General features: G+C 52.2%; 3 protein-coding genes across 4 annotated transcripts; 2 read left to right on the top strand and 1 right to left on the bottom strand.

Annotated features, from left to right (window-relative positions):
* On the top strand, nt 1-8,181 carry NFKBIE (NFKB inhibitor epsilon). The gene is made up of 6 exons (XM_084754847.1): nt 1-638; nt 2,891-2,993; nt 3,576-3,798; nt 4,959-5,047; nt 5,213-5,452; nt 7,011-8,181. Exons 1-6 carry the CDS (start codon nt 265-267, stop codon nt 7,071-7,073), a joined length of 1,092 nt encoding a protein of 363 aa, XP_084610973.1. The 5' UTR covers nt 1-264; the 3' UTR covers nt 7,074-8,181.
* Nucleotides 8,182-8,927: 746 nt separating this feature from the next.
* SLC35B2 (solute carrier family 35 member B2) lies at nt 8,928-12,761 on the top strand. Of its 2 annotated transcripts, none has more exons than XM_084754840.1 (4): nt 8,928-9,079; nt 9,591-9,784; nt 9,948-10,102; nt 11,398-12,761. In XM_084754840.1, exons 1-4 carry the CDS (start codon nt 9,069-9,071, stop codon nt 12,328-12,330), a joined length of 1,293 nt encoding a protein of 430 aa, XP_084610966.1. In that variant the 5' UTR covers nt 8,928-9,068; the 3' UTR covers nt 12,331-12,761. The 2 variants fall into 2 exon arrangements, with proteins under 2 accessions (XP_084610966.1, XP_084610965.1); XM_084754839.1 differs by having other exon boundaries at nt 8,953-9,079; nt 9,588-9,784.
* A 113-nt stretch (nt 12,762-12,874) lies between these two features.
* Nucleotides 12,875-18,668, bottom strand: HSP90AB1 (heat shock protein 90 alpha family class B member 1). Its single transcript, XM_084754827.1, has 12 exons — nt 18,510-18,668; nt 17,139-17,285; nt 16,758-16,964; nt 16,374-16,533; nt 15,719-15,852; nt 15,300-15,608; nt 14,844-15,009; nt 14,454-14,644; nt 14,219-14,366; nt 13,844-14,112; nt 13,311-13,644; nt 12,875-13,219 (listed from the first exon to the last, which is right to left on the bottom strand). Exons 2-12 carry the CDS (start codon nt 17,283-17,285, stop codon nt 13,110-13,112), a joined length of 2,175 nt encoding a protein of 724 aa, XP_084610953.1. The 5' UTR covers nt 18,510-18,668; the 3' UTR covers nt 12,875-13,109.
* Between the last annotated feature and the right edge of the window lie 4,085 nt (nt 18,669-22,753).

The raw sequence follows: 22,753 nt of genomic DNA, 5'->3' as shown, positions 1-22,753 counted from the left end.
CTTCTCGGGCCCGGGGGCGGGGCGAGAGAGAAGACTGGACTAGGGACGGTTTAGCTGCCCAAAGCACCCGCTGCTGTGGACCTGGCCGGCACCCTGGACCACTCGCGCTTCCCGTCCGCTCCCCACGCCTGCACAGCCAGGTAATGAAGCCTCTCGGAGAGAGACTCTGGTTCTGTTAGGCGGACCCACAAACCCGGAAAAGCACGCGGCACAGCTCAGAGTTAGATCCCGCTGGACCCCCGACCCCGGGCTGGCGCGGCCGGCATGTCGGATGCGCGGAAGGAGCCAGACGAGGCGGACGACAACCAGTGCGACTCCGGCATAGAGTCGCTGCGCTCTCTGCGCTCCTTGCCCGAGCCTACTGCGGCCCCAGTCTCCGGATCATCTCACAGCAACTGCCCAGAGCCTTGGAGCCATTCTCCGGAGACCGACAAGGAAGCAGGGGAGAAGGAAGATGCTGATGGAGAGCGGGCGGACTCCACCTATGCCTCCTCCTCTCTCACCGAGTCCTTGCCCTTGCTGGAGAGACCCGAAGCCGAGGACCGAAGCCCGGCCCCAGGCTCGCCTCTGCCCGCCGCGGGAGTGCTGAGCCCTCAGCAACTCGAAGCGCTTACATACATCTCTGAGGATGGAGACACGTGAGTAAACTGGTTAGGCTGAGACAGGATGCTGCTCTAAGAGCCTCCCCAGGAGCTGCTACTGGCTGAGCATCCACCACCAACCATCATCACTGAGAGGATAGACCCTCCAGGCACACGCCCTGGAAGGGCTAGCCTCCTTCTCCAAATGCCACACTTAACTTGCAGCCTGCTTTTAAGCTATGGCCAGATTCAGACCAAAAAAACAAAAAAAACAAAACAGATATTATCACGCTCTTTTGGAAGTGAACAGAGCTAGCAGGGCCCTTGGGACCTGGAACACCAGCCAGAATCTCTAAAAACCAATGACCCACCCCTGGGAAAAGACATTACCCCCAACCAATTCAGTTTTTGTTTGTCTTGTTGGGGGAGGGGATGTCCCTGTTTCCTCAATATTCGGGATGCCAGTCCCTAACCAAAGGAACAGAAGACAGGTTACAGGTTGCCATTTGAGTCCAGGCAGCTTGGGTTAAGGGTACTGCCAGGGTGCCTGTTTGGGATTGGTTCCAAAAGCAGGGTAGGTGAGTAGACTGAGAGAAGTCTTGCCCCAACAAACAGAATAGGCAGTCGGCTGCCCCAGCTTACTTCCTCCTCTGCTGAGAAAAGGGAAGTGATGGCTTGGTGTCAGCCTCCTGACACCTCCTGCACCTCCTGAGCTCCCCCAAATTCTCCTCGCTGTCCTGTCTTTATCTCTTGATTTTTTTTCCCCCCATTCTTGATCCTGTTCTGTCTTCCCCTAGGCCCACCTGGAGTCAGGTGTCACTGGATGGATAAGTGTGTAGTAGGAGGCTTGGCCTTAGGTAGAAGAACACGTTAGCAGAGGGGTGTCTGGGTTTTGGGGACCGAGAGATCAAATAGGTACCACTGGGACCCAAGATGAGAGATGCTGGGATGACCTGCTTTTTGGAGGTGTAGGGGTCTTGGATGGGTACTGGCAAGGAAAGCCTCCATCCTGTGAGTGGGAGATAGGAGGTAACCGCTTTGCACTTTGTGCCTGGGTCACAAACCCTTAGCCTGGAACCTCGGAGTTTTGGAAGCTCCATGCACAACTTCAACTTCCCACACTGCTCTCTGTTGCTGTTGCTAACCTCTGAGCTCCAACGTTGAGGGGTGTGTGTGTGTGTGTGTGTGTGTGTGTGTGTGTGTAGAAGCATCAGGAGTACCCCCTCCCCTCCCTGCAGAGCTCTTTCTTCCTCTGGGGGTGGCTGGACTGTGGGAAGTGTGGAAGTGAGAAAAAGGACACGGGAGGAGGGGAGACTGAGGGAGAGAGGGAGGTGGCTGCAGGAATGCGACCCAGAGAGCAGGCCCTGGCCGAGGGGATTTCCAGAGTGGTTCCTCCCTCCCTCTCTCTCTCCGTCACTCTCTCCTGGGCTCCTTTACTGCCTGCCTACAGCCAAAGCTTACCCCCCTTCTGCCTAAGTAACCCCCTCCCTAGCCCGCCAGGCCTTTAGCCAAGTTGCTGCAGGGCAGCTGTCCGGGTCTACACCATCTAGCCCTGGCTTTCGTTTTCCCCACCTGATGCGGGGGGGAAAACCCAAGACTGGAACTTCCCATCTCAGCCGCCCCAGTTGGCCCTAAGTTACAGCTCCTCATGTCACCCCCTTCCCCATCAAACGTGCTTTCTGCATCACACCAAACTCCCCTTGGAGCTGGACCTGGGGCAGGGCTGCTGGCCAGGCCCAGTCTGGCCTGTGCAGGCTGAGGAATGGCCCTCTTGGCTCATGGGTAGGGTAGTGGTTTGAGGTGCTTTGCTCCTTTCCTCCCTTGGAATATGCGACATTGAGTTGCTGAGGTGGTGGTGATGGTGGGGAACCCCACATCTGCCTCCTCCTGTCCTCCCTGTTGTGGGGAGGTGGGTAGCTCAGCCCTGGAAACCCCCTCTGTGTTCCTCCAGCGGCTTTCAGTTTAGCTTTGAGCTGCAGCTGGCCTGGCAAAGCCCTGGGGGCAGAAAGGGAGCTGGGTGTGGGCAAGTTGGACAGGAAGGTCCTTGTCCTGTCAGCGCCCTGCCCACATGCCCACCCAGCCAAGGCCCTCCACACGTCCAGCCATCAGAGAGCCTGGAGCTCCCACCTCCAGAATCCTGGCTTCCCGTGCCAACCAACCCCTCACTTCCTGGCCCGGACTCTCACTTCCTGCACTTGCTTGCCTATGGGTAGCTAGTTAAAGATTGATGCATTCATTCTAACCCCAAGACCCCAGCTTCCCCTCTCGGACCTGGGCTCTGACCCCCCCCCCCCGCCCCCTTGCTCCAGGCTGCTTCATCTGGCAGTAATTCATGAAGCCCCATCGGTGCTGTCCTGTTGCTTGGCTTTCCTGCCCCAGGAAGTTCTGGACATTCAGAACAACCTTTACCAGGTGAGTAGAGAGAAGGCTGGGCCTAGATAGCTGTTTGTGGTTACCATCCCCAGCAGCCAAACCGGAGGCTAGGAAGCCATCTGCCAGACACAGCGCCAGAAGCTGCAACACAAGGTCGCATGAGCAAGACATTGCAACCTCTGCCCACGAGGTGCCCACAGACTTTATCACCAACACCTGTCATACAGCACAAAGATGACAATCGTATTGAAGCCCATGCCAGCCTCAGTGGGGTCTGGTATCTTTGTGGGACAGGCAAGGAAGGCTGTGTATAAGAGATGAGTCTTAAAGGAAGGAACTGTCAGGGACATGGCCCTGCAGACCAACTCTTGAGGATAACACAGATCTCTCCAGAGGACGAAGGACTAAGAGAGCAGGGCACTGTTTCCCTTGGCTTACTTCCAGAATTGGGGTCCCAAGCATTGGGATGGGACTTGGGAGTAATTTCACAGAAAACCCAATTAACAGCTACTTTCAGAGGCTGCAACAAGTTAGAGGTGGTTGTATTCCCCCCTTCCCTGTTCTCAGAGGCAGGAGGCTGCAGCAGTGGTGCTGTGACCCTGTGACCCTCTGTGCTTACAGACAGCACTCCATCTGGCTGTTCATCTGGACCAGCCAGATGTAGTTCGGGCACTGGTGCTGAAGGGAGCCAGCCGAATACTACAGGACCAACATGGTGACACAGCCCTGCATGTAGCCTGTCAGCGCCAGAATCTGGCCTGCGCATGCTGTCTGTTGGAGGAGCAGCCAGAGCCAGGCAGAGAGCCATCTCATCCACTGGACCTGCAACTGAAGAACTGGCAAGGTGAAAGTAGCCCCAGGACCTGAGGGGTCAACGAGAGGGTAAAGACAGGGACCCCCAAGTGCTAGGGGAGTAAGACTCCTACCCTGCCTGTTGCTCTCCGCGCAGTCTGAGCACAGGAGCACTAAGTGACGGAGTGGATGATGTGTTCCAGGATGTACCCAGGGCCTGCAGTGTGATGAGACAGGGTTTCTTTTGTAGTCCTGGCTGTCCTGGACTCATGTCATTATATAGACCAGGTTGGCCTCGAACTCACAGCGATCCGCTTGCCTCTGCCTCCGGAGTGCTGGGATTACAGGTGTGGGCCACCACGCCCGGCTGTGTTGGCAATCTAAATCCTGCCCTAAAGACAGTTAATTTAGTAGCAATTAGATGAACAAATGAGCTCACTTTCTGTGGGCCACATGTCCTAGGGGCAGAACTGAGGAAGAGTGTGAGTCAGGTAATAAACACGCAGTGTAAATTATTACATGTGTTTAAAGGAAGCGAGTGATGTGGTGGTGTAGCCAAAGGAGGAGCCAGGGTGTGTGGGCTGGACGGGTTTTTTTGTTTTGTTTTTTGTTTTGTTTTGTTGTTTTGTTTTTGGTAGGTGGGTCAGGGAAGCCCTCTAGAGTCAGGAACCTTTGCACAGAGACTTGAAAGTGGCAAAGGATGTAAGTTTGAATCTAAATCACTATGACAAGCAGGGTTAGAGAAAGGAAGGCAGTTTCTAGACCAGAAGGGAGATAGCAAAATAAAGTGAAATAAAAGCCACGGGGCGAATAGAAAGAATTGACCTTAGGATACAGTCAGGGCCGTGAGGCTCCTCAGACGGCTCTGAGCCGCCTCGCCTGGGTTTGAAAGCAGGTAAAAGTCTACAGTTAGCAGAGGTAGGCGTGTACATTGGAAGAATGTGTGTGTTCGGGACTGTTACTGGGCAGCCTGGTCATTGAAGCATGAAAGTTTCAATAACATGACTGAAAAAGTGGAAACTTTGAGTTCCTTTCCTCTCAGACTTCTGAGGGCTTTTTTTTTTTTAAAGGGGGACTGGAGATTGTATTTTAACAGTCCTGTGATTAGAGGCATTGAGTAGGCAGGGGTCCCTTGAGGGTAAAGGGTAGGGTAGTCCCTAAAGAAAAGGCTCAGTAGACACCAACAGCAGTCCCCACCCTCCCCCACCCCAGGTCTGGCCTGTCTGCATATCGCCACATTGCAGAGGAACCAATCACTCATAGAACTGCTGCTTCAGAATGGAGCTGACATCGATGCACAGGTGAGGCTACCAATCAGGGGAGCCACCTGGTCCACCACCTGCCACCATCTGGCCTAGCTGGTCCCCTGCCAGTGTCAAGCATGTTGACACCCCCTCTCCAGAGCACAGGCTCAGGCTCAGCATACTCTCTGGACTTGCATAGCTGACATCCATATTCCTCTCCAGGAGGGCACCAGTGGAAAGACCGCACTGCACCTGGCTGTGGAAACCCAGGAGCGCAGCCTGGTACAGTTCCTGCTCCAGGCTGGTGCCCGGGTAGATGCCCGCATGCTGAATGGATGCACACCTTTGCACCTGGCAGCTGGCCGGGGCCTCAGCAGCATCTCATCCACTCTGTGTGAGGCTGGTGCCGACTCCCTGCTTCTGAATGTGGAAGACGAGACCCCCCAGGACCTGGCTGAGGATGTAAGAGATGTACACTCTGCCTTGCAGAGCCTCCTGCCCATAACAGAGTTAGGCACTTTTATTAGGCAAAGGATGCTCACCAGGTAGCAGTGCTGGGGTCGGGTTGGGGTTGTAACTCAGCTGACAGAGCACTTGCCAGGCAGGTAAGAGGCCCTAGGTCCAACACCCTACAGCACATAAAGTGGCAAATACTTGTTATTCAAGCACTTGGGAAATGGAGGCAGGAGGATCCGAAACTGAATATCATCTGTATAGCAAGTTCAAGGCCAGCCTAAGTTACATGAGTTCCTCCCTCAACCCCTCTTACCCCCCCCACCCAAAACTGCTGGGGCAAGAACTACTTCTTACCAGCTGTGACATCTTGGGCTGTATTTGCCCCTCAGCCGGTTTCCCAAGCTTGTCCAGCTCAAAGAGCACAAACATGGACTCTGACAGGAGTGAATCAATGAGGCTAACCAGATGGCAATGTCCTGGTGAGGCCCGTGAGAACCCACAGAACCATGTCCCAGCAGGCGACTGCCGTTGGCGTCAGCAAATGTCAGCAGCACACAAATAGATAGCTGGTATGTTCAGATCTTAGACTTTTTTTAAGAGGCAAAACTCAGCCCAGTAAGATACGGCACACACCTTTAATCTCAGCACTTGGGAGATAGAGGCAGGAGAATCTCTGTAAGTTCCAGCCTGGTCTACAAAGTGAGGCCAAGGCTATACATAGAAACTGTCTCAAAAACCAAAAAATAGAAGAGGCAAAACTCACATTTTCTATACATAAAATAATAATAATAATAATAGTTGTTGTTGTTGTTGTTGTTATTATTATTATTATTATTATTATTATTATTATTATTATTATTATTATTATTATTATTATTAATCCGGGCCATGGTGGTGCATGCCTTTAATCCCAGCACCAAGGGAGGCAGAAGCAGATGGATCTCTGTGAGTTTGAGGCCAACCTGGTTTACAAAGAAAATCTAGGACAGCCAGAGATACACAGAAAACCGGTTTCAGGAGAAAAAATATATATATATATTTATATATGTGTGTGTGTGTGTGTGTGTGTGTGTGTGTGTGTGTGTGTGTGTGTGTGTATTCAGCCATGTGTGCTGGTACATGCCTTTAATCCCAGCACTTGGAAAGCAATGGCAGGTTGATCTATGTGAGTTTGAGGCCAGCTTGGACTCCATACTGAGTTCCAGGACAGCAAGAGCTACACAGTGAGACCCTGTCTCAAAAAACAAACAAGAAAAAAAAATATTGAAAATATTTCATGCTAACCCTTCCACACCCACAACAATTGCAACAACAACAATAAATTAGGCCAGTGGACTGGGTGAGCTCGAAGGTCACTCCTAGCTCAGGTAGTCTTCGTGGTTTGTTCCAGATCTTGTCTAGTTGGGTCTCCGCCATGCCCAGGTCACTCACTCTCTGGGACATTGGTATGCCTGATTTCTGCTTGGGTCTTCAGCTCTGGTGGGAGGGGGCTACGTAGCAGCTTCCCAGGTCCCCACTGCCGTCTCTCACAACATTAACTCGGTTTCTCTCCATTTGCCCTCAGCTCCTTTATTTGCCCTTCGATGACCTGAAAATCTCTGGAAAGCCACTGCTGTGTACTGATTGAAGCCAGGACCCAGGACGGGCCCCTACCTCTTCCTACCAGGAAGCTGGAGCCACAGTCGCTGCTGCCGTTGGGGCCCAAGCAATGTGCCCTTACGCTGAGGCCAGAGCCTGGGGCGTGTGTAGTCCTAAACTGAGATAAAAAGGATTGCCAATGAGGAGGAGCCAGTCTGGAAGGAAGAGGTTCCCAGGTGGACTGGATAGAGACTTTTGAAAGACCCTCCAAGCCCCTGGGGTATTCCAAATGAAGCCTCCTTGCTTCTGTTGAAGATGGCGGCATGGGCTGAAATTGCCAACCACCAGAAAAACAGGGATGAGCAAACCAGACCCTGTGTGTGTGTGTGGTGGGGAGGGTCTTACCTAAGCCACCTTTGTGGTGGAGCCTTGTCTGTGGCAGGCAAGCTTCCTGTCATGGAGCTCCATCCACAGCCCTCTTTTTACTGTTTTATTTTGTGGCATGGTCTCACTGAGTTGCCTGAGGTGGCCTGGAACTCACTCTGCAACCCAGCCAGTCCTTGAACAGGAATCCTCCTGTCTCAGCTTCCTGAGTAGCTGCAAATATAGGTCTGGTGGCAGTGGTCCTGGGAAAACACACTTATCTAAAGACTTCATACATAAGGCTCCAAACTGAGGCTTTGCGAAGAGATAATTCTGTAATATAACACTAAAATGGAGGAGAGACTTAAAAAAAAAAATGTTTTCCTTCTATGCTTGTATGCGTAGGCAGGCCTGAACTGTGACCCGGAAGTAAAGGCAAAAAGGAGGAACTGGGCCCTGAGCAAGAGGAGTAGGGCCCTGCTGGGTAAACTGGGAGGACTGAGAGCTCTCAGGCCCATTTCCTGCCACATCTCCTTCCTGTGGGTTCCCAGGGATGGAGAGTGAGAAGGAGGGAGATGGAGGCACATGTCCCTGCAGAAGCATGGGGACGTTGAGCATAAGCGAGCTGCACCTCTACTTTTTTCTCCCCTTTGGTTCCGCATACTGAGGGTCCAGCTAGGTCAGACTCACGACTGGCATGAAGAAGAAATAAACCAACATCGTTTCCGATGTTTAGTGCTTCTAAGCTCTAAGCTTTCTGGGAGTGAGACATATTAAAGTCATAAACAACTAAATACGTGGCTATAAGTTGCAATGGGTGCTGGGAAGGAAAAACACCTAGCAGGAAGGAGGACAGTAAAGCGGGTGGAGGATCATTTTTGGGGGGACACTCAAGGGAAGCTTCAATGGGTGTCATAGAAAGTGAGATTTAGCTGGAGGAGGTGGCTCATACCTTTAATCCCAGCACTCGGGAGGCAGAGGAAGGTGGATCGCTGTGAGTTCGAGGCCAGCCTGCTCTACAAAGTGAGTCCAGGACAGCCAAGGCTACACAGAGAAACCCTGTCTTGAAAAAAAAACAAAGAAGAAAAAAAAGAAAGTGAGATTTAACTTGAGCAAAGAAAAGAGACAGTATTGGGAAAGGCCAGAATTAAAGGAACTGAAAACAGGACTCAACAAGTTTGGGCGAGTGGGCGATGAGGATGCCCCAGGTCATGCTGAGCCTCGAAAGTCACCATCACAGGTACTAGGGAGTTGATCGCTGACCCAGCCAAAAAAAGGAAGGAGACTTTTTTTGGGGGGTGGGGGTGGGGAACTAACATAAGGGCAAGTACTTGAGTCTCAGATACTCAAGAGTCCGGTCTGCTAGGTGGCAATGGTCATCACTGTCTGGGATGGCAAGTGTTGATGGCTCTGTGACCAAGCAGGCCAGTGAACCGGGAGGGACGAAGTCCCAACTGCGGTTCCCCAAGGGAACCAGACCGGGTCTGCCTCCGGGCCGCGCGGGGGCGCTGTGACCGGGGCGCCGCGATGGGGGCTGAAGCGGGGAGGAGGCGGGAAGAGCGCGGCACTTCCGCTGACTGGCTGGCTGGCTGCTGGAGCGGGCGGCGGAGGGAACGGAGGGAGCGCGCGGCCCGGGGACTCGCTTACCCCGGTCCCCCCCTCCGCCGCACGCGGCTGGGCCATGGACGCCAGGTTCGGGGAAGGTGGGGGGTGGGAGGGAATTGGCCCACGTGACCGAGACCCCGGGGCCACGTGACCTAGACCCCAGGGCTTGGGGAGGCGGGGTGGGGTCCCCCAGCTGCAGACCCGCGTGGCATAGCCGGGAGCCGGTGTGGATGGGCGCGCAGCATGTGGCCTATGCTTCTGGGGGGCTTCGGGATTGTCGCGCTGAGGGGGATGCGGGACGGTGATGCTTTGGAGCGGGAAGGGGGGGGGCGGGTGCGCCTGTGGCCTTAGCTGCCCGCAAGCTGCAGGGAACAGAGGCGACCTATGTGGCTGGACAGGCAGGGCCGCCCCCAGGAAGGGAGGAGGTTCTGCCTGGCCTGGGCCGGACCCCCCGAGAGAGAGGCTCTTTGTCCGTCCCGCTGGGCTGCAGCAGAGGGGGCGGGGAGGCCACTGGGCACTTTCCCTGGTACAGTCCCCTCCGGAGGGCAGAGGGGCTGAAGAGCCTCAGCCCTGACCGCTGTTTCGGCTGTCCCAGCAGATGGTGGGTAGTGGTGGTGCTCGCAGCGCTCCCTTCCTTGGGCGCAAGTGAAGAGTCACCCGAAGCCCCTTCGCAGTCCTGGACACAGCTGTGGTTCTTCCGCTTTTTGTTGAATGCGGCTGGCTATGCCAGCTTTATGGTACCTGGCTACTTCCTGGTGCAGTACTTAAGACGGAATAACTACCTGGAGACAGGTAATGTGGCCAAAGGGAGGGGAAACGAGCTAGGTCCGGGTGCGGGTGTTTGTGGACATTCAAAGTGGACTGGGTCTTGGGAAGGGAGGGAGGCCAGTAGGTCAGACAGCAGGGCTGGCCGGCCTGTAAAGGTGTGGAGTTTGACTTTGTGTTTCTTCTTCAGGCAGGGGTCTCTGCTTCCCGCTGGTGAAAGCCTGTGTGTTTGGCAATGAGCCCAAGGCCTCTGATGAGGTTCCCCTGGCTCCCCGGACAGAGACAGCAGATTCCACCCCCTCTTGGCAGATCCCGAAGCTGATCTTCTGTGCCTCGGGGCTCCAGGTAAGTAGACTCCCCTTTCTCTTTCCAGGTTGGGTAGGGTACGAACACCCAGGGATTTAATGAAAGTCGTCCTGCCCACCACAAAGGTGTGTTGATTTAAGTATGGTTGTGTGGTTGTGTCCCTACAGGACACAGCTCCATCCTGAAAGTATTAAAAGAAATGCTCCAAGCCGGCCAGTGGTGGCGCACGCCTTTAATCCCAGCACTTAGGAGGCAGAGGCAGGCAGATTGCTGTGAGTTCCAGGCTAGCCTGGTCTACAAAGTGAGTCCGGGATAGTCAAGGCTACACAGAGAAACACTGTCTCGAAAAACCAAAAAAAAAAATTGCTCCTTTTTCCCTTCCCTCCTTCAACACCAGTACAGAACATACACATAATGATATCTTTCTAATGTGGAACAGGGCCTATCTTTATTATATTTCTTCCTGTGCCTTTGTTCTGCTCTGTATAATATATAATCTTACTGACAAAATTTTGGGGGAAAGCCAAGCATGGTGGCACAAGCTGTCATCCCAGCTATTTGGAAGGATGAAGCAAAGGGGTTCAAGGCCTGCATCTGGCAGTGGTGGCCCGGCCTTTAATCCCAGCACTCAGGGCAGAGGCATTCAGATCTCTGAGTTCAAGGCCAGCCTAGTCTACAGAGTGAGTTCCAGGAACAGAGAAAGAGAGAGAGGAAGAAGAAAAGGAAAAAGAAAGCTCAAGGCATGAGCGCTTTCGTGTGAGTTTCTGTCTAAATGTAAAATAAGCTCCAGGCGTTGTGATGCATTAATCCCAGCACCAGGTAGGTGGAGCAGGTGGATCTCTTGAGTTGGAGGCCAGCCTAGTCTCTATAGCAAGTTCCAGAATAACTAGTGCTGCATAGTGAGCTCTTGTCTCAAAATAAGAATGTGGGGAGTAGCTCTGTGGATACAAGCTTAGGCAGCCATTCCGCCTCTGCGGAGGAGGCTATCACAGGCCATTTGGAGTCGGGGGCCAACTCACCTTAGGTGTATGTTGAACTGCAAGTGTCCAGCCCTCCCTGAGTTTTCCAAGCATTCCAATTTGTTTTGACTTGGAGCCAGCTCTAATGGACTCACATCATGAAGATGGACAGGGTTTGGTTCTAAAGCAGGTGTCACTATGATGGCAACTCCATTTGATTTCCTACAAGGTAAACTTAAGCTTAGGAAAGAAGCCACCACTACAGAGGAACCAAAGAAAGATGGTGTCAGTTATGTTAATGTGCAAGCATTCCTAGGAAGAGGGGAATGGAGACTTCTGTCTAACTGTCGCCACCCTCCACCCTCCCTCTCCCAGGTATCCTATCTGACTTGGGGTGTACTGCAGGAAAGGGTGATGACCGGCAGCTATGGGGCCACAGCCACATCGCCAGGCGAGCATTTCACAGACTCACAGTTCCTGGTGCTAATGAACCGCGTGCTGGCACTGATCGTGGCAGGCCTCTACTGTGTCCTCCGCAAGCAGCCCCGTCACAGCGCGCCCATGTACCGGTACTCCTTTGCCAGTCTGTCAAACGTGCTTAGCAGCTGGTGCCAATATGAAGCGCTTAAGTTCGTCAGCTTCCCTACCCAGGTGCTGGCCAAAGCCTCCAAGGTGATTCCTGTCATGATGATGGGAAAGCTGGTGTCTCGGCGCAGCTACGAACACTGGGAATACCTGACTGCCGGCCTCATCTCTGTAGGAGTTAGCATGTTTCTGCTGTCTAGCGGACCAGAGCCCCGAACCTCTCCAGCCACCACACTCTCAGGCTTGGTCCTCCTGGCAGGCTACATCGCTTTTGACAGCTTCACCTCAAACTGGCAGGATGCCCTCTTTGCCTATAAGATGTCATCAGTGCAGATGATGTTTGGGGTCAATTTATTCTCCTGTCTTTTCACAGTAGGCTCACTCCTGGAGCAGGGGGCCCTCCTAGAGGGGGCACGCTTCATGGGGCGACACAGTGAATTTGCGATGCATGCCCTCCTCCTCTCCATCTGCTCAGCCTTGGGTCAGCTCTTCATCTTCTACACCATTGGACAGTTCGGAGCCGCTGTCTTCACCATCATCATGACCCTCCGCCAGGCTATTGCCATCCTTCTCTCCTGCCTCCTCTATGGCCATACTGTCACTGTGGTGGGGGGCCTGGGAGTGGCTGTGGTCTTCACTGCCCTCTTGCTCAGAGTCTATGCTCGTCGTAAGCAGCGGGGAAAGAAGGCAGTACCCACTGAGCCCCCAGTGCAGAAGGTATGAGTCCAGTCTAAGACTCTCTCTACCTTCTTGAAGAGGCACTGCCTCAGGGGCAAGTCATTTCTCAGTACACAGCAGAGGATTGGAGCCCTGGAGGCAGCCTCTCTTGCCTTAAGAGCCCCACACTTCACCCAAATGAGTTATGGGTCTGAGTTCCAGAGATGATCCCCGCCCCCCCAGTCTCTGATTCTGACTTGGTTGGTGGCCTGGCAAGCACCAGCCTTTCCTTGGTCCCTTTTTTAACACCCACCCCTTGAGACTACCAGACACCAGCTGGGGATGAGAAGCACAAAGTGTTTTTAGGCCATGCAGATCCCCTGGGCGGCCAAGTGAAAATGGTGCTGTGCCAGAAGGGATGAAGCCCTGTCCCTTGAGCAAGTTCTGGTACTTGGAAGTGTCACCTTTTGCTCTTATTAAAACTTCAGTGACTTGGCCCTGTGTTTTGGTTGGCTGAAGGGGGCTCAAAGGGCCCCAGAGTCCTAAGTGAACACTGCTCAGGAAAAGTTCAGTATCCTGAGTGTACTTTTACAAGGAGAACAGGACTGTATAAAACTGCATCTTCTTTATTTTGCATACTTTTAATTTCGGAACAAAATAAAACAAACAAAAAACCACAATACACAATACCCAACCCTGCTATTCTGTGGGAGGGGATTTTCCTGCCTTAAGGCACAAGGACAGGATAAAAGATTCTTCTTGACATGAGAGCAGAGAGCCAGGTGGGCCAAGGCTGCTAGGGGAAACTATACAGAGGGCATGGGCTTCCTGGGGGGGGGGGGTCTTTAGTCTACTTCTTCCATGCGAGAGGCATCCTCATCACCCTCAAGTGGGGGGATCTCATCAGGAACAGCAGCACTGGGCTCCTCTGCTGTCACCTCATCTTCATCAATGCCTTAAAAAAAAACACCATGGATTAAAGCTCATAGCATTAAGGAAAACAGCCAGCTCAGCAATTTGCCACCTATAGCCCCCTCCTGACTCACCCAAGCCTAGCTTAATCATGCGGTAGATGCGGTTGGAGTGGGTTTGGGGATCCTCAAGTGAGAAACCAGAAGAGAGCAGAGCAGTTTCAAACAGCAGCACCACCAGGTCCTTGACAGCTTTGTCATTTTTGTCTGCCTCAGCCTTCTGCCGCAGGGTCTCCACAATGGGGTGGTCAGGATTGATCTCTAGGTGTTTTTTGGCCATCATGTAGCCCATTGTAGAGTTGTCTCTCAATGCCTGGGCCTTCATGATCCGCTCCATGTTGGCTGTCCAGCCATAGGTGCTTGTCACAATGCAGCAGGGTGAAGAGACAAGCCTATTGGAGATTGTCACCTGGGGACAAGTGACAAACAATGATGTAGCCTGGAACTGCTTAAGGACAATGGGCAACACAGCAAGGTTTTTCTGGCATAGGATAATCACTGTGTATAAAGAAACTTCAAGAGACTGATTGACCTATGCTGCCTAATACCACTAGCCATAGAGCAGATTAAATTTCTAAGGGAGAAGAAAAGTTTGAACATAAACTCACCTTTTCAACCTTCTTATCCAAGATCTCCTTCATGAGCTTACAGAGGTTCTCAAACTTTGCCTTGCTCTCCTCCATTTTCTTCTTCTCTTCCTCATCCTCTGGTAGCTCCAGGCCCTCCTTAGTCACCGAGACCAGGCTCTTTCCATCAAACTCCTTGAGCTGCTGCACGCAGTACTCGTCAATGGGCTCAGTCATGTACACCACCTCAAAGCCGCGTTTCCGCACACGCTCCACAAAGGCAGAGTTGGCCACCTGCTCTTTGCTCTCACCTATAAGGTTATTAAATTCTCAATGACCAAAAAGGCCTTTCTACTTTTCCCTCCCCAATACCCACAACCCCAAGGCAGCTTTGATCAGATCCAAGCTCCCACACACCAGTGATATAGTAGATGGACTTCTGTGTCTCCTTCATGCGAGACACATACTCTGACAGGGAAGTCATCTCATCTCCAGACTGGGAGGTGTGATAGCGGAGGAGCTCAGAGAGGCGGCGACGGTTAGTGGAATCTTCATGGATTCCAAGCTTTAAAAAGCAGAGAAAAAGTCCAATTATGAGCTAGAAAAATAACACCCTCAACACAAATTAGGAGAAAGCACTTGCCCATCTTACCTTTAAATTCTTTGAAAATGCCTCATAAAACTTCTTGTAGTTCTCTTTGTCTTCAGCCAACTCAGAGAAGAGCTCAAGGCACTTCTTGACAATGTTTTTGCGGATGACTTTCAGGATCTTGCTCTGCTGGAGCATTTCTCGGGAGATGTTCAGGGGCAGGTCCTCAGAGTCAACCACACCACGGATAAAGTCTGTATCAACCAGAGCGCAAAGCAAAGGGAACAGCTGGATTAGATTCAGTCTGGTAACCAGATGCACATTCAAACCACTCAGCCAAGTAAAGGTCTGAGGAGCCAGGGAGGGTGGTTAGAGACCACCGCTGTGTGCTGAAGGTCTGCTCGGTCAGAGTTTGCCTGTCCTACATACCCTAAGAGCCCTGGGGATACTCACTGAGGTACTCGGGGATCAGCTCATCGCAGCTGTCCATGATGAACACACGGCGGACATACAGTTTGATGTTGTTCTTCTTCTTCTTGTTCTCAAAAAGGTCAAAGGGAGCTCGCCGAGGAATGAAGAGCAGTGCCCTGAACTCCAACTGACCTTCTACAGAGAAGTGCTGAAAGAAACCCAGTAGGACATTGTAGGAAGACACGGGAACACCAACAGTGCCACACACCTGCCACCCTAAGAACAAATAAACCTAGAATGCTAGTAGCACCCATCAGAATACCAAGGCAGTCATGGCCACCACCCACATTCCCACGAGGAAGGAAAAAGTGAGCACTGCCAAGCACAGGCCTGAGTAGTTCCCAGCGACTGTCACGTGCTTCTGGTTTTCTGTTCTCAGATACCAACCAGTTGAGCAAGTTGCTCCTTACCACCTCCACAACATGTAAAGTTTCTCACCTTGACTGCCAAGTGGTCTTCCCAGTCATTGGTGAGACTCTTATAGAATTCACCATATTCCTCCTGAGTGATGTCATCAGGGTTTCTGGTCCAAATAGGCTTCGTCTTATTCAACTCTTCATGATCAATGTATTTCTCCTTAATCTTCTTTGTCTTCTTCTTCTTGTCTTTGCCGCTGTCATCCTCCTCATCTGATCCCACATCTTCAATCTTAGGCTTCTCCTCATCATCCTTATCTTCCTCCTCTTTCTCACCTTTCTCTTCCTCTGCCTCATCATCACTGATCTCCTTCTCCCGTTCTTTCTCCAACTAAGTTATCAAATTGAATAGTAAATTGTGGAGAACTTAACATCAGCAAAGCCAGAGGCCATGCATGAGCCAACCCAATAGCCCGCTCAAAGACTGCCAAGCCCACTCACATAGAGGGTGATGGGGTAGCCTATGAACTGAGAGTGCTTCTTCACCACTTCCTTGATCCTCCGCTCTTCTAAGTACTCTGTCTGGTCTTCTTTGAGGTGAAGGATCACCTTGGTACCCCGACCAATGGGCTCACCTTTAGAGTGAATCATAGTAAGACATGGAAAATTACAACAAAGTGGTACTTTGCCAAACCTGGTTTCTGAAGACAGGGTTTCTCTGTGTAGCCCTAACTAGCCTGACAAGTCAGGGTGCCTCTGCTTCCCAAGTGCTGGAATTAAAGGTTTGTGCCACCCCTCAAAAATGAGGCGGGGTGTGGCAACAAAACTTTAACCACAACACTCCAGAGGCAGAGGCCAGCCTGGTCTGCAAAGTGAGTTCCAGGACAGCTAGGATTATTTACAAAGAAACCTTGTCTCGGAAACATTTTAAATACATACATACTTTATTAAAAACAAAAAACAAAAAACAAAACTTTTGGGGCTGGAGAGATAGTTTAGAGGTTCCAAGCAACCACATGGTGGTTCACAACCATCTACAGTGCAAGCTAATGCCCTCGTCTAGTGTTCAGGCATACATGCAGGCAGAACACTGTATGTAATAAATAAATCTTCCCCTCCCAGACAATTGGGCCACGCAATGTTGAGACCGACTCACCATGGTCTGCACAGACTGTGAAGGAGCCCCCAGCAGAGGACGCCCAGGCGTACTGCTCGTCATCATTGTGCTTGGTGATCACGATCACTTTCTCTGCCACCAGATAGGCAGAGTAGAATCCAACACCAAACTGCCCAATCATGGAGATGTCTGCACCAGCCTACCAAAAGGTTTCAAAAGTTAAGACAGCCAGCGAGATGCTTCTGCACAAGTAAAGGTGTAACAAATAATCCAATCCCTAGAACCTAGTGGTCAAAGATGCCTCTGACCTCCACGTTGACTCCCTGGAAAACCCATCACATACACTAATCAGACAAGTTCTGATAAACTATCAAGCCAAAAGCAGCAATGGACTGAAAACAGTGTGGGTGGATGGCCACACACCTGGAGAGCCTCCATGAAGGCTTTTGTGCCAGACTTAGCAATGGTTCCCAAGTTATTTATGAGGTCAGCCTTGGTCATGCCAATGCCTGTGTCCACCAAAGTCAGCGTGCGCTCCTGAGGGTTAGGGATGATGTCAATCTTCAGCTCTTTGCCGCTGTCCAACTTGGAAGGATCTGTCAGGCTCTCATACCGAATCTTGTCCAAGGCCTGTAAGTAACAGACACATCATTCCATTTGTCTAAACAGTGCCTCCTCTCTCAAACTTGTGGCAGATTTTTGGGATCAACTGCTGGATTATTCCTCAACCCCACCCACTACATATTTTACACAAGTGCATACACACACTTCTAAGAAGTCTTAAAGATACAACAGAAAACTTACATCAGAAGCATTAGAGATCAATTCACGGAGAAAAATTTCCTTGTTTGAGTAGAAAGTATTGATGATGAGGGACATGAGCTGAGCGATCTCTGCCTGAAAGGCAAAGGTCTCCACCTCTTCCTCTCCATGGTGCACTTCCTCAGGCATCTAAGAATGAAAAGATCGTGTATTAAAGGCCCATGATGGCCTGCACATTTTAAAATCCAGTTCAAACTGCTTTAAACTAAGTCGTATCCATTCTAAAGAGATGAGACAGTGAAGGCAAATTAAAAGTGGGAGAAAAAAACTCCTAAAGGATGGTTTTTCAAATGGCATGTTTAAGAGCTCAGCTAGCTGGGCCAAAACACCTGCCAATACTGTAAAAATCCAGGAGACATTCAGAACCCCAAACAACCCTGCGCATATTGAAATACAACTTTTTCATTTGGTCGAGTAACTTTTAACAGAAACAACACACACAACCGCGAGCATAATATTTGTGTTGTTCCATCTAACAGGGAAAGAAAACCTGAGGATGCAATTGGAGGCGCTCAAGGAGCAATTAAATCAGGACAAAGAGTTAAAGGTCCACCATAACCGCTCACTACGCAGCCTTCAGATAGGCCTCAACACAAGCAAAATGGTGGCCCAGCAGCCAAACGACCCTCGTCACTGCCGGACATGCGTCGGCAGGAGCCACACGGGGAGGGGGCGCCACCATAATCCTCCCACCGCCCCGGCATCCGGGCACTGGGGCGGGGCGCCAGAAGCTTCCAGAACAATCTGAGCTCTCGGGGAGGGGAGGAGTAGGGGAGGGACCTAGGAATCTTCCCCTTTCCCCTGCCTGCCTGCCTCCGCCCCGTATCTCCTCCTCCACTGGGAGCGCAGCAAAGATCTGGAAGCAGAAAGCCGCAGAGGGGTTCAAGCGTCTCTGCAAACCCGTATACCCCTCCCCAAAGCTAAGCACGTTGGGAAAGGCGTCCAGGGGAGGTAGCGAGGCCAAGCTCGCCGGGCCGTGCTGAGTCACGCACCGAGCAGCCCGCCACCGCGCGGACCCTACGGACCCTGCAGCCGCGCCCGGAAGTGGAGGGCAAACATGGCAGCGTCCCGGGTCGGCGGCTACCACGTGCGGCTGCCCACCACCTGGCTGGGCCGCGCCCCCACCTCAGGCGCCCGGGAATCCACCCGCCCCAGGGAGCCTGACCGTGAGAGCCCCCCGGGGTTCACCATGAGCAGACCCAAACTCTCCACACACGTCAGACCCCCCCCCCTCCATCAAGTCCCCGCACACAGGCGGGCAGGAACCTTTAGGGCAGATGAGAACGAGGGAGGGCCCCCGGGAAAGAGCCCCGGGGAGCCACCAGGGACGGGAGGGGCCGGGGACTTCCTTACCTTGACAGAAAAGCCAAGTCGTAGCACAGAGCAGGGTGGGCACGGACCGCGTCCGACTCGCACAGCAAGCCTAAGCTGCGCCGAGGTGACTCAAGAGAGCTCCCAAACGCCCCCGGCCGCCCTATATAAGGCGAAGCACAGCCCGAGCCCCTCCCTTGGATCCCTCCGCCTTAAAGGAGTGGCTGCCAGCCACGCACCTGCCGCCGCCCGCCCACCTTGACGTCATGGTCACAGATCGTGGAGGGGGCGGGGAGGAACCCGGCGTGGGCTCCGCGAGTCAATACGATTTTGCATCCCTAAAATCTGCGTGCCTAGGACATGGCCCTCACAACCTTGCCAGGGAAAATGCATATACTGTTAGCGATGTATCCACTGGTGAATACTCCACGGACTCCCTCAGAAAACTAGAGGCAGGCTCTTCCACTCTCAAGGGTCCATGCCTCAGGGGACACTTGGAAAAGAACAGAGGTGACCAACTCCATTGCCATTTCCAGACCCGATCTTAACTAGAGTGTTCCGTACAAATCGCACATCAACACAACGTGATGATAAAGAAATTCGATGTCCAACTTTTAAGTCCAACTCCGATTCCCCCCACCCTCCAGGATGCTGCGGGAGGGGCAGCAACTGCAGGCGGGGAGCGGCTTCTCCGAGGGGAGGGGCGCGGGCCTGGGTTGGCAGGGACTCTTTGGCGGCTTGCGGCGGAAGGAGCAGCGGCGGCGGTGGTACTGCGATTTCTTCCAGCAGTTTCTAGGCCTGTCTCGGCGGTCTGAGCCCCTCCCCCCGAGGCTCCACCTCCCCCGCTGCGGCGGGGGGCAGTGTCTTCCTCGCTGCTCGGCTAGTCGCTACCTACAGCCGAGCCCTTAAACGGACAATATATGTTTCCCCCCCAATCCCCGTACTGTGCGCTACGGTTGTACGACCCTCTACGCGTGACCCTAGGAGGTCCACGTTGCTGTTGGGGTGTGGAGCACGGGGTGCACTGGAGCGCAGAGGGAGGAGGGATGGCTGTCCTGGATCAGTCACAGGGCTTGGGAGCTGCGGGGGTGAGTGACTTACAGACACCTTTCTCTGAACAGAGACCGGGAGCTGAACGCTACTGGGTAGAACACTCCCCATCCCTCAGCCTCCGAGGTCGCCCACGTACACGGTGCGCGGGGACGTGTGCCCTCCCTTTGCAAGCACAGCAAGCTGTTTCTCAAGCTGGTTTCGGTTTTTTGTTGGTTCCTCCCCCCCCCCCCCCCCAAGCCCTCTTCCCTACTGCAGCTCTTTGGTCCTAGAGAGAAAAGGTCTTTTCAGATTAGCTCTGGGCATCCCTATAAAGATGATGGTCAAGGGTTGGCCCGGTTCCAGGCTCCAGAACCAAGTTGCGCCAGTCGTCACCCCCACCCCCACCCCACCCCACCCCTCCCTGTCTCCCCACCCCACCCCCGGTTCTGCCTTCCCACTGAGGTGGGCCGCCATGCCTTGCCTGCCCTGCAGCTGGCAATATGGCCTTGTCTTTTTCCCAGGCTGCATCTGGAAGCTTGTTGAACTGAACCCTCAAGGAGAGAATGTCCCCCGGCTTTCCCAGCATTCTGGCCAACCCCCCTCCCCTGCACCACCGCCCGCACCTTTGTTCCCAGAGCTAGAGCATGCAGCCTGTCTTCTCTAATGTGGTTCCATTGTTACACAGCAGTTGCTTTCTTCTTCCCTGATCCTCTGTCTACTTGATTTGTTACCACCCCTGCACTGTCCTCTTAATTGGTGTGTGTGTGTGTGTGTGTGTGTGTGTGTGTGTGTGTCCGTGTCCCATAGAGAAACCAGTGAATATAGAGACACTGGGTAGGATTGTTGCCAGGGAGGTCCCAGAGTGCTTCGTTGAATCATAACCAAGAATAAAAACATTCACGCCATATTCTTTAGCAAAAAGAGCCTAGCTGTTCTCTGAGCAGGACATTTAGCCCCGAGGTAGAGTTTTGTTGTTTTTGGTTTTTTTGTTTTGGGGGGTTTTTTGTTTGGTTTTTGGTTTTTTTCGAGACAGATTTTTCTCTGTGTAATAGCCCTGGCTGTCCTGGAACTCTCTTTATAGACAAAGCTGGGCTCGAACTCACAGACATCCGCCTGCCTCTGCCTCCCAAGTGCTGGGATTACAGGCGTGGGCCACCATACCCGGCGTTGGGTAGAGTGTTTACCTAATACGAACTAGGCCCTGGATTCCCTGGTTCACAAACTGCGTTGACTGCCTCTCCGTGGCCTCTGGATAGGAAAATTGAAGGGTCCAGTGTACGGTAGGATCACTAAGGCCAGGCAGGGTCCTTCGTGTTCTGAAAGTGAGATGAGGCCAGGAGCTTGGTCTCTCTTGCCTGGACCCATGTCTGAAGCAGGCCAGGAACCAACCACTCCTATGCATTGGCCTCCCTTTGCCTGGCCCCCAGCAATGACAGGACCAAGGCTCTTCAGCAGCTGCCTGGGACTTTCTCAGTTGGGAAAAGTTCACCTGGCACCGTGGTACAAACCTTGGCTGAGGCCGAGACGGGCTAAGAGTGAGATCCTATTGCATTAAAAGGGAAAAATTATTTTGCATCAACAGAGATTTCCTTTTACTACCTTGCTAGGTGTCGTGGCAGAGGATGCCTGTAATTCCAGGCTGACCCTATACAGGCCTTTACAGTCTGGCCAGTACCAGACCTGTTAAGGGCTATATAGCAGACTCTGTCCCAGTAGCTGAGAAGACGGAGGGCTACTTAAGGAGCACGATGACTCAGTGGGTAAAAACATCTGCCCTTACCCTGCAAGCCTGGACAGCCTGAACCTGAGTTGGACCCTTAGATCCCATGGTGAAAGGAGAACACTGGCTCCTGAAGTTGTCCGCTGACTTCTGCATGTGCAGTGCGGTGCCCATACTCACACACACACACACACACACACACACACACACACACACACACACACAGAGACTTTTTTTTAAAGACAGGATTTCTCTGTGTGGCCCTGGCTGTCCTGGAACTCACTCTGTAGGCCAGGCTGGCCTCAAACACAGAGATCCTCCATCTTCTGCCTCTGCCTTCCAAGGGCTGGGATTAAAGGTGTGTGCCACCACCATCCCACCCACATATCTTTTTTGTTTATTTGTTTTTCAAGACAGAATTTCTCAGCCAGGTGCGGCGGTGCACACCTTTAATCCCAGCACTCGGGAGGCAGAGGCAGGCAAATTGCTGTGAGTTCGAGGCCAGCCTGGTCTACAAAGTGAGTCCAGGACAGCCAAGGCTACACAAGGAGACCCTGTCCGGAAAAAACAAAAACATAAAAAGACAGTTTCTCTATGTAATAGCCCTGGCTGTCCTTGAACTCTCTTTGTAAACCAGAGTGACCTAGAACTCACAGAGATCCACCGGCCTCTGAGTACACCACTGCCGCCTGGCTGACATTATTTTTAAAGAAGGGCTTCTGAGATAGTTGGGTGAGTACAGGTATGTGCAGTGATGTGGGATGGTCTAAGTTTGAGTCCCAGAGCCCACATAAGAAGAGAAATGACAGCCGGGCATGGTGGTGTACACGCCTGTAATCCCAGCACTCGGGAGGCAGAGGCAGGCAGATTGCTGTGAGTTCGAGGCCAGCCTGGTCTACAAAGTGACTCCAGGACAGCCAAGGCTAACACAGAGAGACCTTGTCTCGAAAAACCAAAAAATAAAAAAGTTAAAAATTAAAGAAAAAGAGAAATGACTTCACAAAGTTGTCATCTGACCCTCAGTGTGCTATGACATGTAGCCAACTACCCACATCTCTTACACAAAAATAAAATTATTTACTCTGTGTGTGTGTGTGTGTGTGAACTGGAACTATATGTGAGGGGGTGTGCTGAGCAGCCAAAAGGCTTTTTGGATCCTCTGGAGCTAGAACTAGAGGCAGTTGTGAGCTACCAGATTTGGGTGATGGAAGTCAAACTCAGGTCCTCTGAAAGACCAATAAGCACTCTTAACTGCTAAGCCATTTCTCTGGCCCCTAAAATAGTAAAGTAGAAAGAGAAAAAGAAAAACAGAGGTGGTGAGTGCCTTAAATCCAGCACTTAGGAGGCAGAGGCAGAGGCAGAGGCAGGTGGAGCGCTCTATGAATTTGAGACCAGCTTGAGCTACAGACCAGACATGGATTTCATAATAAGACCCTAGGTTGTTTCTGTTTGGTTTATTTGGTTTAGTTTTTTTTTTTTAAACCTTAATTTTATGTGCCTTGGTGGGGTTTTTGTTTTGTTTTATTTGTTGTTG

Source organism: Acomys minous, assembly GCF_964271855.1.
Source record: "Acomys minous genome assembly, chromosome: 13".
Lineage (NCBI taxonomy): Eukaryota > Metazoa > Chordata > Mammalia > Rodentia > Muridae > Acomys > Acomys minous.
Note: the sequence above shows the minus strand (reverse complement) of the source record. Positions and strands in the feature narration are given on the sequence as shown.